This window comes from Halyomorpha halys, unplaced genomic scaffold (genome assembly GCF_000696795.3).
Source record: "Halyomorpha halys isolate HHAL.00 unplaced genomic scaffold, Hhal_1.1 Scaffold68.1, whole genome shotgun sequence".
Classification (NCBI taxonomy): domain Eukaryota; kingdom Metazoa; phylum Arthropoda; class Insecta; order Hemiptera; family Pentatomidae; genus Halyomorpha; species Halyomorpha halys.
Genome location: NW_027116161.1, coordinates 2,078,759 through 2,094,386, shown reverse-complemented (window position 1 = coordinate 2,094,386; position 15,628 = coordinate 2,078,759). Strand labels below are relative to the sequence as shown.

The 15,628-nt window shown below is 32.8% G+C and overlaps 1 protein-coding gene across 1 annotated transcript; it reads left to right on the top strand.

Moving 5' to 3' along the window:
- Positions 1–97: 97 nt before the first annotated feature.
- On the top strand, positions 98–14,310 carry LOC106692714 (DGAT1/2-independent enzyme synthesizing storage lipids). Its single transcript, XM_014438819.3, has 7 exons — positions 98–236; positions 5,158–5,293; positions 5,475–5,569; positions 7,762–7,926; positions 8,740–8,933; positions 12,624–12,827; positions 14,071–14,310. The coding sequence occupies exons 1-7, from the start codon at positions 191–193 to the stop codon at positions 14,173–14,175; spliced, it is 945 nt and encodes a 314-aa protein (XP_014294305.1). The 5' UTR covers positions 98–190; the 3' UTR covers positions 14,176–14,310.
- The last annotated feature ends 1,318 nt before the right edge of the window (positions 14,311–15,628 follow it).

Genomic DNA, 15,628 nt, shown 5'->3' with positions numbered 1-15,628 from the left:
AAACCTAATTTGAATTTGATACGTGTGGAGGAGGGAAGAGAATATTTAATATAACTTAAAATCGAAATGTTTATTTCCCAGTGTAGGTAATATCATTGTTCTTAACTGAAAGTAAATATAACCTCTAAGCAGTCGGTAGAGGGATCTTCCGAATTTCACTTGTTAATGTTTAAAATGAATATTGTTCAAGATGACAACATTAGCGGTTGGTATTAGGATAATCAGAGACATATTAGGTAATTATTTCTTCATTTATCAGTGGCTACTATCTTATAGAAAGTTGCCGTTGCTAATGATAATGTTTAAGAATAAGTTTGTTACTAATATTTGAATATACTTTAAATAGTTCAGTTAGGTATATGTTTTAATAAACGTCATTGTTTATTTTTACGAGTTTTCTATTGTTGTCATTTTTATTTTATGATTTAACACTTCCAATTTATGAGATGTCTTTGTTATCCTTTAAATCATTTAGAATTACTTACTAGTTTTATAAATATTAAAACTGGCACAGATTGACAGAATGTAGGAACTTTTAGCCAGCTAGCTGTAATGTAAAATTGTCACACTCCTCTTTATATATATTGAACTCAAATATAGCTACAATTATTTTGTTCTTTGTTTTATTTAAAATTCAATAAATCTAGAGATTGATGGATATTTAATAACTTATGGTTTAGTTTTTATTTCTCTATTTATTTATAATACTTAAATTCTTGAATAGGTTGTGTTCGTGTGTTAACCCTTAGATACACGAGTGTTCTAATTTAAAAAAAAAATCCTTTCCACTTTAAGAATTATATAACAACATAAAAATAATTTAAAAACTAAAAGTGGTTTAGATTCTAAGAAAAATTTTAAAAATTTAGATGTTCTCTGTGAGGGGTGCCCTGCATTTGAGTTATAATTCTATCACAAATTAAATCACCTTGTAATGGATGGTGTACTACAGAGGGTACATCTCAATTGTTTATGATTGTGATTGTTAGAGATATATTGTGTGATTACTTAGAGCTGTGTGGTTTTTATTGTATAAAATGGAATTTTAATGTTCTTTTAAAAGTTTTTTTAAAATTTTGTTATGATTTATACCGCCTATGTAAATCTTTCCTCAAGAGCAATTTAGCAAATGTCCAAGAAGAGAATAAATATATTTACTACATTGTATTCTTAATTTAAAATTATTGACCCTAAGGCAATTATAATTTTTTTTAATTTATAAAAAGTGTGGGTCATATGATGAAAATAATCAAATTTTTAGTTTTTCGCTCTCAACCTCTTAGAGATATCTGAGACAAATTCCTTCACCGCTCCCCAATGTGAGTCTGAGTGTGGCATATAGCTCTCCAAATTATCTGGAATAATGATCCCTCCACAAGATTTCTCCGGTTTACTTCTTTCCTCTCTGAATTGCTTACAAACAAGAATATGTGGTCTACTGTTTCCTTGATTGCAGGGCATTCTACTGTGTTGTCCTATTTAAAACAGCACTGGTAAGTCCTAAAGCATCTGTATCCAGTCAACAGTTGGGTGACATGAAAATCTACCTCACCATGTTGGCAACTATACCACGAACCTACATCAGGTATCAACCTGTTGTTCCACCTTCTGGAATCTACAGCCTCCCAGCACTGTTACCCCTCAGTAATGGTTATTTCCCGCTCTTCTTCTCTTTACATCATTCATAATAAGTACTTCTTTCTGCAGCAAGAAGTTTAACAGGAGGCATGCTGGCTATCACACATGCTGCTTCTTATGATACAGTTCATAAAGCTTCATTTTCTTCCATATGCCTTTCAGCGTGGGAGTGCTTCCAACCATCGGTTCCATGAATTCCTATCACTGGTAAGGTTCCTCATTTCTTCCCTCTTCGCTTTCCAATTCTTTCCATATGGCTGGCGTATGAGGCTCTTGGTCACCCTCTTATTCTTCTCCCCACTGGCCTCACCTCCAGTGTTTTGATTGGGTCTCTGTGGTGGTCTGTACAGCAGACATGCCCATACCATCTCAGCTGCCTCCTCTCCAAAGTTTCCAGCACTGGGCTTGTCTTGAGCTCCTCCCTAATCCTGTCATTTCGGACACAGTCTCTCCACGTTTTTAGAGAAGGGGGACAGGCAAATAGGTCTGTAATTAAAACAGTCACTTTGGCTTCTGTTCTTATGTTAATCCTTCGAAAGGATTCTTATTCCATCGAGAACATCACTTGCTTCCTGATTGCCTTCAAACTGTCTTGAGTAGTACCTATCCTATATCTCCAGCACTTCTTTTTCCTCTGACTCTAAGCTCGTTCTTGTAATCCATTCTTTTTCGAATATCCTGCAGCTTTCATATGCTTTTGGATGCGGCTTTTTCGTAGAGGAAATTCTGCTATCCATGATAAAGAGCATGTGGTCACTCTCAATTTCCGCCCCCTTGGATTACTTTGATGTCTGTGATGACTCTTCTGACTTCCTTGGTATACAGAAAGTAGTCAATCAATTATAGTTTCCTTTCTGTGCTGAAAAGGTTATCTTATAGACCACTTTATGCAGATAGAAGGAATTGTTGATAAGATCATTGACTATGCAAAATTCCATTAGTCGCCTTCCATTGTTGTTTATTATTCTTTTGCCTCCATGGGCTATTATGTGGTTACATCCTGTTCTTGCATTTAGACCTCCCATTGTAATAACATTTCTAGTTCGACTTTTTTCTATTACACATTTCAGGTCATTGTAGAATTGTTTCACTTTCATCACACATGGAGTCCAATGAGTTCCCCATTGGCGTATAGACTTGAAACAGTTCATAAAGCCCTTACAGCAATTGTCTTTTTAAGGCAAGTGTGTTTTTTTTTTTTACGAGGGTTGGTGGAAATCTTCAATAGACACGGATAGCCCCGTACCTGTCCATGTGTGGGATTTTTACCCACTAAAACCACTTACCTACACCTGTTCCTTCCTCTCCACGGAACCGCCGTTCTCCTAGCTCAGAAATGAAAAGGCGTACAAAACTGAAATTACATATTATATCTGGGTATGTAAACATTTTTTCAAGGATGAAAATACATGAAGTAAGAGTTGTAATATATTTGTATTATATACTGTTGGAAAGGCCAAAGACTTTAGAAAATATAATATTTAACACTGAAAGTTGAAGAAGGCAGTGGAGAATGACGAAAATCCATATAAATAAAAGATCTGATATGACATGAGTATAACGGTGGGCACGTGGTCAGTTTTTCTGTTTCACCAGTCTGATAACTGTTGTCAAGTCAACTAAGTTATTTAATAATTACTTTTTAATTTCACTTAACCTACATATGAGCCTTTCAGCTGACAGAATGAATAATTCCATTAAATCATTCTTAGTATTTTCAATATTGATTCAATTAAATTTAAATTTTAGTTAACTGTTATAATTTAATATTTATGTTGGAAAAGATAGATGTAATAATTTAATTTACAATCAGTAATACTACTTATATTCAGCGCTACTGCTCTCGAAGGGCATGACCTCATCACAGATTATATGCCAGGCTAGTCTATCAGCAGCAACCACTCTCCACCTTCTAAACCCAAGTTGGCACAGGTCTGCCTCAATATCGTCCAGCCATCTTATTCTGGGACGTCCACACTTTCGGGTACCACCCAGCTTTTTAAGATGCCGCTTCCTTGGCAGAAGATCCTCCTTCATATGCTCTACATGCCCTAGCAACCTCAGCCTTCCTTTTTTTATTACACTTACTATATTGGGTGACCATACAATGCTCTTAAATCTTCATTTTTTCCACTTTCCATCAGAGTAGACTGGTCCATATATTTTTCTGAGTATCTTTCTTTCCCAGGTGCATAGTCGTTTCTCTTATTCCTTTGTCAGGACCCTTGTCTCACTGCCAAAGTTGACTGGTGGGCGAATAATAGTCTTGTAAAAGATGACCTTAGAGAACTTCAAAACTATGCACTGCAATAAAGCAACAATTTTCTGTTGCTATTCTGATCTATATCTCCTTACATAGTTCATTCTTTTCGGTGATTAGTGCTTCAAGATATTTAAAAGCCATACAAACTGGTAAGTTATGACCATTGATATTAATTGTATGTGGTGGCATCGGTGTTGGGTTCTGAGTGCACTTCATGTATTCAGTCTTTTTCTCATTGATCTGGAGACCTCTTCTATTTGCCTCTGGCTGCAGCTCGTCCAACATTCTGGTAAGCACTGGCAGCGTTCTGGCTACCATGTGGACATCATCAGTATAAGCCAATACCTGTGTGTATCTGTTATATTTAGTGCCTCCAGGATTGGTTCTTATACCTCGTACTGCTCCCTCCAAGGAAAAATTCAAGAGAGTTACTGACAGAGGATTTCCTTGCCTAAGACCATTATTGGCATAAAACTTCCAGTGAGCCCTGTGATTTGATCCGATATTTAGAGCTGGTCATTGTCATCTGAACCAGATGTGCTAACTTCTTGGGGGCTCCAAAACTTCGTAAATCTTACTGAAGGTTTACCCTATCGATGCGGAAATATGAAGAGATGATGGGGAGTAACATCAATTTCACATGCCTTTTCCAACAGCTGTCTTAGGGAGAATATGCAGTCGGTTGTCGACCTTCCTTGCCTGAATCTGTTTTGGTTGTTATCAACAATTTTCTCCATGTATGTCTTGAACCTCTGACAAATCAAAGACGATAGCACTTTGTAGGCTATGTTAAGTAGGGCTATGCCTCTGTAATTCTCACATTTCAGCCTGTTTCCCTTTTATGAATGGGGCATAAAGAGCTAGTCAAATTTATCAGCATCCTTTCGTTCAACTACACATCGAAAATTATTTCTTATTGTTCGTCGAGAACTGTCCTGTTCTGAAAAGAAAGTACAGTTCTATTAGTACTGTTTTCATTATAATTATCAAGTTTAGTTTGTAGAAAAACTCAAAACTACCCAAAATTACTCAGAATTAAAATAGATGTTCCTGCTGCTGTATTAATTCTGCAGATATTTATTATTAATTAGTATTATTTTCAGAAATTTTTTTGTTTTTGTATTATTAGTATCATAAGTTTATTTTTATTGTTTAAAAAGTTGTAAATTACTCTAATATGATAAAATTATAATTTTTATCATGTATTAATTTTTTTTTTATTTGCTTAATTATGTTGCTAATTCTTTTTTTTTCAGTTGAATACATTGATATTGACTACTCATTATGGTTAACATGGCTGTTGACTCCTCTCATATTATCATTCCTCTTGCCCCTTGTCATAATATTACTTTTTTATACTACCGCAATGATTTTGTATATATATAAGCACAGGCAAGTACTTTTGATTGTTCACATGCTTTTAATGATGCTGCATTTGGTACTATTTAAACTTTTTGATAACAATTTACCTAACATGAACATTCATGTATTTTTGATTTATTCATTAAACTATAGTTCGAATTTTAATATCAAAATTGATGCTTATTAATATTCATTTGTTCTTGTATTTTAGAGAAAAATTAAGAGGTCTTAGCGAACTAGATTTTTGGAATCGTGCAAGAAAGACAGTTGCATTACTTTGGGATGCCCATGGATGGGTATGGTATGGTAAATTAGCTGTAATTTTCAATAATCAAGTTTAGTTTTTTGTTTAATGCATTCTGTTTAGTTTTTATTGTTAGTCTTTGAGATAGTGGTCTTTTGTGTAAGTTAAATTGTTCAATGTTTCTCCTAATTATATGTTTATGAGTGTGTCTATTTTGATACTTTAAAATCATACATAGTATTTAGTATACTCTTACTTGGTTTAACTGTTTGGTGGATCCCATATTACTAAAATTTTAGGCCTCCATGCATTTAATGTCATGACGATTGACAACAAACGTCGCAGGTATGTGTGTCACTAAGCATAACGATCCAAACATGAAGAATTGAGTGGAGAAAAGATACACTTGGAAGGAGATTTATTGGTCAACAAAGCATCTTATTGCATGAAAATTAAGTTTGGATTTTCTCTGTGGTAGAGGAACATTGTGAAAAATTGATAAATCTTATTAGAAAAAGATAAGCTCTTTAGGGCAAAAGTAATTCTTAATACCATATGAGGACCTGAAATTCTTTGTGCATAGCTTTTCTAAAGTTTCCGAACTTCTACTATTGGCCTTCCACTTTGTCAAATATGTAACAAGATTTCTTGGTAATTTCAAATTGGGCAAAATGTATATTGTTTCATTTCACAACATGAATCTAATTAAAATATCAGTGATTCATTATCACAGATATTAAAAGCGCTAATAGGTGCCCACTAACTTAAACAACTGAATTTGATGCACCGAAAAACATCAAGTAAAGGTCGAAGGCTGTCATATGACAAATTGTTGCTCAATATCATACATTTTCTCTGTTGCATGTTTTATGTGTCTAATGCTCCTAAGGCCTTACCAGTTTTGTATTACTGTTACAGCCAATATAAACATATGTATATAAGATGTAAATAAACATATTATTAACTTATGTATTAAGTTGGTTTACTGCAATGAGAAAGACGTATTATTCAGGCTCCTTTCGGCTAATTCTGTAAGAGGCTTCGGCTTAGGCAGTCTTGAACTTACGTCTATTAGAGAAGGTTTGGACAGTTTTAATTTTTTTTTTGTATCTGGTTATTATATGCTGCTCTTATGCCTTCCCACACTGGGCCATTAGCAGGGCAGTACACATCCACTATCAGTTCTTCACCACACTTAAGCGTACCCACAATGGGACATTAGCAGGGCAGCATACAGCCATACAGCATAAAGCAGCTGCTTTCAAACTGGAAGTTCTTGCCTTCAAAACCAGGTGCTATTTATAAACTTTAAATATGTTTATTTCTCTTTTTTTCTGTTATCAAGAGACTTACACTTATTTGTGGGAATGATTTTAATGAAGTGTATAATTATTATAAGTAACTTTTATCTTAATGTTTTATAATCTACAATAGAGAACATATTTTATAAATGATGCACTCAAATATAATATTCAGTTAAATTATGGTTTATAATATTCTAATATTTGTGTAATTCTTTACTCTTTATTATCATCTCATATTTCTTTTATTTATACTTTAAAGTAAATGGCTCTAGTAGGCTGCTATCTTGCTTATTTGTTTACTTTTAATTCTTCTTTAAGTAGCTATTCCTTGTCAACATAGATACAATGGGTAAAACAATTATTCATACTTTTTGTGAAAAACTATGTTTAATAATTTCTTGTACATAAATTAACTGTTTATTATGATAGAAAACAATATTCTACGTTAAGTTTTACAAGTGAAGACAATTAGAAAATCAAATACTAAATTGAAATTAAATATTGTTGTAAATAAATGTTTAATATTCTTAAATAGTATATTGGGAGTATAATTTATCAAAAAATATATATTAGTAAAATATATTGGAAGAAAGAGTTATGATATTTATATTTTCAAAAACTATTATTTTTTCTTGATGCTTTTGTGGGTTTTATATTTGTTATTTATTTTGTCTCTCCTTATTCAATTTTATCTACCATGCCTGTTGTTTTATGTTATTAAATTAAATAATTATTTAATCTTTATTTGTTTACTATTGTTGTTAAATTAATATTAAAGTGCTTTATAGATACTTTAATATACTATTCATCTCATTTATTTTATATACTTATTTTGTTTATTTTAATTTTGCTCTATATTTTCGTGAGATTTAATTTTCTAATAAGTCAGTTCTTAGTTATATTGAGAATTAAATTTATTAGAAGAATAATTAATGTTTATAATTCAACAGGTTACGAGATTGAGGGTTTAGAAAACCTACCAGACGGTGGTGCTCTTATTGTTTATTACCATGGTACGCTACCTGTAGACCTTTACTATTTTATAGCTAGAGTCTACCTCATGAAAAATCGCCTTGTGCAAACAGTAGCTGATAGATTTCTTTTCAATGTTCCTGGTAATTAATTTATTTAATTGTTTTGACTTCATGGATTTCATATATGATGAAACTTGTAATTCCATGTTTGAATATAATCACTTTCTAAGGGCTTGTTCAATTTCAATGAAGGAACTTGGTACTTTATTGCAAGCCTCATTTTTAAAACTAAATAATAATTAAAGGCTTAGCAAACCCCATGGTTCGACACCAGTATCACCAATCATCTCTACACTGTTCTATCAACTAACCACTTTCCAAACCTAAATCTGCAAGATCAGGCTTAACACAATCATCCCAACTAAATTAAAGTATACTCCTCAGACGTTTACCAGTCGGCTCGGTATTTATTGCCTTTTTAGGATACTTTCATTACCAATACTTGAATTTCTAAAACCTCATAACTTTTTTATTTGTAACCTGTACAATATACGATAAATATGATTAATAATTATGAGAGATAGTTGACCGTGGATGACTGTACAAGAAGATGATTCATTTTGACCGCACCCTCAACCATCTTCTCGTATGATAAATATGATTGTTCTTGCCAAAAAGTTCCTTGGAAATTCTGTATATTTTAGTCTTTTAAACTGAAATACCTAAATAAGAGAGTGTCAACATTTCTCCCTCCCCTCTACTGGATGGCTGACACCCATGCTACGCCACTGATGTAGAGGGGGTCATGCACTATGTGAACTTTATAACATAGTAGTTTTTGATGACCTTTTCTTTTATTTCATGTAAGACCCTACTAGATACTACTAAATTTAGATTTTCATTCCTAAATCTTTTATAGGATTTTTATTTATTTTGTTTTTCTTGTTTTTTCAGGCTGGAATATTATTTCAGAAGGTATAAAGGTGATACCTGGTACTGTGAACACCTGTTGTCAGATCGTGGAAAGTGGTAATTTATTGGCAGTTTCTCCTGGTGGAGTGTATGAAGCCCTTTTTGGTGATCAGAGCTACCCAATTATGTGGAAATCTAGAGTAGGCTTTGCTAAAGTAGCATTACAAGCAAAAGTTGTAAGTGTTAGTTTGGTCAACCAGTAATTATAATAACATGTAAATTAATCAAAACATATAAAGTAAATTTTGGTTAGTACACACACGCAATCATCATTCCTTGTTTGTACCTATAGATGAAACAGTAGTTAAAGTCAAAGAAGAACCTTAAGCAAGTGCTGTTGCAAACTATGCAGCACAAATTGGCTGACAACTCAGAGCACAAGTACAAGAAAAGAAAGTCAATAGGAAAAATAGGTACACAGATGTCCTACCCCTCGTGAAGTAATGCTGGACAGCAATTTTAATCTTGGTCAAAGATGAATAGAGATGTGGTTATTAAGTGAGTAGTTCGCTCACACTATTGTGGACTTTTAGTCACACATCCTCTTATGCAAGATTTTTCCACGATCTAAAAAGAAAACACACCACACGCACATAACTTTTTCTGTCTATAATTAAAAAACATTTATCTCTGTAAGTAGCATTGCAAGTAAAAGTTGTAAGTGCTCATTTTCTTCCAGTAACTTGGTATCTATGATTAATTGTGGATTGCTCATGATAATTAATTGTGGATCAAAACATACATATAAGTCAAGTATTGGGTCATAACCTGGGGTGTTACATCCTTTATGAATGAATGAATAAATGAAAATCAATCTTTATTCTGGGACACTTAGTCCCCTAAGAATAGCAATTAGGAACAGTTTTAACAGCTTTTGTCTGGCTACATTAACTTTTGAACATAATTAAATGAATCTACAACAATATTTAAATTAAATATAATTTGAACAAAAATACTTTTTTACCTGTACTTATAATGTTTCCTATTATTCACAAGTTCACAGAAGTTTCATAGTCTAGGAGGTAGATATATAGTTGATGTTTGAATAAGGTTAAGGAGAAAGATTTATGGATGGATATGGAATTCCAAAATGAGGTAGCTCAGACTTTTTCATAGGAAGCAGTTCTGTAGGTAGGAATATATTGATGGATTGGTTGGGATCTTGTGTTTAATAGATGAATGAATAAACGTATGGTAAGGAGGTCAATGATGTAGGAAGGTTTTTTTGGTTATTAGGGTTTGAAATATAAATGTGCCAAGCAGGTATTGTCTCTGGATACTGGGATAGAGCTAGCTTTGCTCGGAATTATAATGTGAGACATGAGAACGCCTTAGAATACCAAAAATGAATCGTACGAAGTAGTTCATTAGTCTTTTTAGTATCTTTTCTTGTTCAGACACTAAGCATCTGTAGTTGAAATGTGATTCACCCCAAGTAGCGCAAATCTCAAACCCACAAATCAGTCACACCAGCATATGATGTCCTCTCCTTGTCTCATCCTCAGAATTGCAGAATCTGCGCAAAGTGACTCTGTTAGCTTGAGGTTAAACATATGTTTATTAAGTCTGAAGTGATCTGTGTAGATTCCTGTAATTATCCCGAGAACTCCTGTCCAGACAAAGCAGATCATCGCTTTGGCCCCTACTGGGTTCATCTAAGAACAGCTTATACCCAAGAATGCTTGGCTCTTAAGCCATAATCTACCTTTATATTACTTTTGGGTAGCTTAGGCTTATGCCACACACTGGTTGAGGAATAAAAGGAATGGTTTCAGAGCCGTTCCTGGCTCTGAAACCATTCCTTGCTATTTGTCATCATGTTTGTTGCCAGGAATATCACAGTGGCATTGTACCGGCACCACTCACTCAATGCTGAATTTATTAACACATGAGAGTTTGTTAGGTGCCCCTATTGCTGCCTGGCTATCTGTGTAGATTGTAATTCTTCTACCAGAGAGACTTTCGTATATGAGAGTTCTGGCACAGTGATATATTGCTAATATTTCTGATTGAAATACTAAAGTGTACCTCCCTAAGGGATAGATGTACCTTCCAATGGCTTATCGCCATGCTAGGTGCTAGCTCCTGAGCTTTGGGCTGTAAGGGAGCCATCCGTGTAGCAATTAATGCTATTGTTAGGTTTATATATTTTTGTTCTATCAATATATACACTAAATCTAGTGTCTTTATATCTGCGGATTTGTGAGTGCATGGAAAGCACCCTGTCCTTATCCATCTGCTAAATAATTTTTCCATGTCCTGCCAGCATCTGGGCTTTGGATCTTGCATCTTGTTTGACAAGCCTATACATGGTGTTTAGAGCTTGTGCTTCAATCTCCAAGTGCAGAGAAGTCAGCCTAAGCATGACTTCCATTGCTGCTGTGGGAGTGGTGCTCATAGCACCGGTAATCATCAGGTAGGCCTCTATAGTTTGTCAAGGATGTTCCTGCATTGGTCTGTGCCACCATACTAGGTCTGCATATAACCATAGGTCTAATAATAATATGTACCACTGTAGATTTAAGCCCTTAAGTCTGACCTACTGCTCACTTTCAAGCCCATAGGCACTTGAGAGCTTAACTAGCCTTCGTAACTTGTGTTCCAGAATAAACCCCCATGTGTTTTTTCACCTCTTTGACTTGGTTTATCTACCAACCTTGAGCAGACTGATGTTCAGACCATTGTTCTTACACCAGCCCGCCAAAATGTTTGTTGACGTCTCTGCTAGATTTAAAAGTACCTTAGGATCCACCCCTATTCAGGATTGCAATATCATCTAAGTAACCCTGTTTGTAAAAACCTGCAGTGTTCTGGGTTGTCAACGACCAAGCACCATAGTAAAGGAGAGAGTTTACCACCCTGTGGTAGCCTCTTTTAGGTTTAATCCACAGTTCAGAGTGGCCTTGCTCTGATTTAAGGATCCTTTATTACAGCATGAAAGTTATCCATCTGGATACGATGGTATCTATATCTCTATTCCTTAGCGCACTGTTGACACGAAGGAGTTTTTTCAAATGCACCTTTAATATCAGTGAAGATGCCAAATGTGATCTCTTTTTGGTCTACTGATGTTTCAATCTTAGAGACCAAGTTATGTAAAGTAACCAAACAGTATTTCCCTGCTCGGTAAGCAAATTGTTTGGAATGTGTAGCATTTGCCAACAGTTCCTGTTCTCTAATCTGTCTGTCTACAATCTTTTCCAATGATTTCACCAGAAAGGATGTGAGACATATTGGTCGAAATGATTTAGGGTCTTCATAAGATCTCTTCCTTGTTTGGCTCGGCCTAACATTCCTGAGGATTATTCTGATAAAGAAAATTTTAATGATGATTCTAACTTATTTTATTGTATTGTATACTTTTTCCTTTAATACATATTTTATTAAGGCATAATTACAGATTTTCTATCCCTTTGGTGGACATTACAAACAATATTATCTGTATCTGCAAATATAAAATATTGGCATGGTTAAACACCGTCTAGCAGGTATGGTAATTGCACTATAAAAGTGTGTTTAAAGCACTGAGAGTCCCTTTGGTCTCAAGTCAGGAGTGGCAGTGATCTGCACATGGTTCAATTTCTTGTTTGGTTGTCCCAAAATTTCTATAAGTTGGGAACCACTGATTTAAATATATTATTAATGATCTGATTCTAAGGATAAGTATAAGTAATTAGTTTATAGTTTTTTCTTTACATTTATGAAAGAAATATTTATTATAATCTTGGTATTCAATAATTCTCTTTTATAAACTTTCTTGTTGGACTTGATTTTATGAATGTATATTTACAAAAAAGTAAGTATATCAACATTTACAGTAAAGGTTTGAGTTTTGTTTAATGTTTCAAATCATTCTAATTTTTTAGCCAATTATACCCATGTTTACCGAAAATGTACGTGAGGCATTCAGAACAATGGCTCCAATGAAAAGTCTCTGGCTGAAATTATATAACTGGACAAGGCTTCCATTTATGCCAATATACGGAGGATTCCCTGTAAAGTTAGTTACCCATCTTGGCAGCCCTCTTTTACCATCACCAACCAGTACTCCACAGCAACTGCAGAAAGAGGTAAATAATTAAGTTGTTTTATTATCTATTTATAAATGAGTGTAACAGACTGAAAATTGTTTGATTTTATTAAAGAGGAGAGAGACAATGCTTCACTTTGTTGTGCAAAAAAAATCTGGTGTGGTGCACACATCACAATTTTCACTCATCACCCTGTTTTTTATATGTCTCCAAGGTGCTCATTGCCTTCTGTAGGGTCGTCAGTGTTGACTTGGAGTCCACATGAAAACCCGGGCTGTAACGAGACAACCTTTGATTTCTGGCATGTTATACTATAGCAAGCCCACCTCGAGACATTGGTGTTTATGACTGACCAGAAAAATCACTGAGTGACTAACCCACTTCAGGCTTGTGTCCCGGGGTACTTTTCTGTGTGCATGGCGGATGTCAGTCATGAGCTGGGAGGATCTGAGAGGGGGAATTTGGGAGAGTGAATTTGTTGATAGAATGAAACAAAAATTGTGAAATAGAAGGGACAGGAAAGGGAAAGAAAAAAAAGGAATAAATTGAAATATTTGTATTTAGTGTGTAGAATTGATTGTAAAAGAAAATGTGAGAAAAGGGGAAAAAAAAATGTTTTCTTTCTACTTTATTATATCATGTAAAAAATATGTAATTTAAGGCTGAAGGTATTAAAGACATTTTAATTTTACATTGATTCTCTGAGTCTAATCAATACCGTTAAATCCATTTTTGAGAAAATCTAAAAATATTATGAAAAATAGATAGTTCTTAAAAAAGAAATTCTAGTTAGTTAATTTTAACCTGAAAGTTGCTGTAACATCCCAGACATATAACTACCCCAAATATCTAATTACAGTTTCCTAGGGCTTATAGTTTTTAAGCTTGGCTGTTCTCATACACACTGACCATTTTGTGAGACTTGGTTGTTTGGAATCAGGGGACCTTAAAATGTATATTTCCATTTAAAACTTGGATGCTAAATTTTTAGTAATGATAATATTTCTTCTTACTATGTATTTCATATAGGTAAGTAAAAGTAATAAATGTAACCATTACATTACATGGGGTGTCCGGAAAGGGGTATTAAAAGTTCGATATATTAATAATCATAAATCTAAAAGATAAATTATTTATTAACTATATAATTATTTCCTAATTTTGGTTGGTTTTCATTATGGAAATTTATTATTCGAAAAATATTAGACCTGAATGCTCACCCAAAACTTGGATAGCATAACATATTTTAAATGAAGTGTGTTTTCATTGTTCTGATTTATAGTGTGCTGAGGCCATTAATGCACTAATAGAGAAACACCAGAGATTGCCAGGATGTATCATGTTGGCTGTTGCTGATCGTTTCTACAGGAAGCCTAAGCGTGACTGATTTTCTTTGATATATTTATTTCTTATTTACAATAACTTTTTTTTTTTATACGAGTATTTAATTGGTAGTTGTTTACTTTGATCAATACTTATTTTTTAAAGCTGTAAACCTGAAATAAATTTATTTTCAATCCAATATTTGTTGATTTATATTTTTATAAATTGATAAATACATGAAATAATGATTTTTAAAATATTTCCTTGATGAAGTCTCATCTGAACTAATTTTGACCTTAGTATGGCCAGTATTAATATTTAAGGATGTGGTTTAACAGAACAGTAGTTTAGATAACATATAGGAGCCAACAATAACATGATTGATACTTAAAAGGAAAATTATCTGGAAGTTTATGACCATTCAAGGAGTCACTAATATTAGTATCTGAAGGGCATGTCCAACTAACAACTGGTAATAGTAAGTAATATTTACTGTTCGTTGATCTAAAAAATAATCAAAAGTTAGGTTTGATTCATTTCTGAAAGTTCTTGCAGCATTTACCGCAATGTTATAATTGTTTTTAATCAAAATATTTTGATTTAATTAGTATTTTCAACATGTTGTAATTTTTATTGTAACAAATTTTCATCCATTATAAATTATTTGAATTGATATTGATGTAAAAGTCAAAATCAGACTAATTTTATTTTATTTATTATTAGTATAATTTGGTAAAAAAAAAATTCAATAAAAATAGATAAATAAATAAAGTCCAAAATTGATATTAAAACTAGGTATAAATATCAGAAAATCAGGTTAATACAAGAATATTAAAAATAAAAAAAAAAAATGAAACAGTAATTTTAAAATGAAAACACAAACCATAACTGATTTATTTTTAAAATATACAGCTGTTTAACTTATACATGAAACATTGTTTATATAAAAAATAAATGAATTGCTGATGAAAACAAGTCGTTCAACAATTCTATTCATGAAACTTTAGTTTAAAATGAAAACACAATCTATAACTCATCTATTTCAACAATATACAGCTCTACCATTAAACAAACCATTATTGATTTATTTATTTAAAAAATTCACAATTTATGCATAAAATGTTATTTATATTAGAAAAAAGAAATTCATTTATGAAACTAGTTTTAAAATGAATAGACAATCCATAACTGATCAATTTTAACAAAACACAGCTGTTTAACTTATTCATGAAACATTATTTGAACAAAAAAAAAGTGTTGCTGATGAAAAAAATGTATTCAAAAGATAAGTTTGTGAATTTCAAAATATCAAATCGAACAAAAAAGTAAATAAAAAAATATATATACACATAAATATTAATGAACAATGAAGTAAAATGAAACTAGGCCTTAATGAGAAAATATAATATGATTAATTTAAATGATATAACAGAGGTAAAATTAGCATACATTATTTTTTTTTTACATCAAATAAACTTCTTTGTAAAACAATACAGTGGTAATACTATATGAATATA

Bases quoted from the DNA above. Each gene is read 5' to 3' on its own strand.
- LOC106692714 (XM_014438819.3), top strand. From the start codon at position 191: ATGACAACATTAGCGGTTGGTATTAGGATAATCAGAGACATATTAG. The intron at 237-5,157 runs GTAATTATTTCT...TTTTTTTTTCAG, and splicing joins GATAATCAGAGACATATTAG to TTGAATACATTGATATTGAC. The intron at 7,927-8,739 runs GTAATTAATTTA...TTGTTTTTTCAG, and splicing joins ATTTCTTTTCAATGTTCCTG to GCTGGAATATTATTTCAGAA.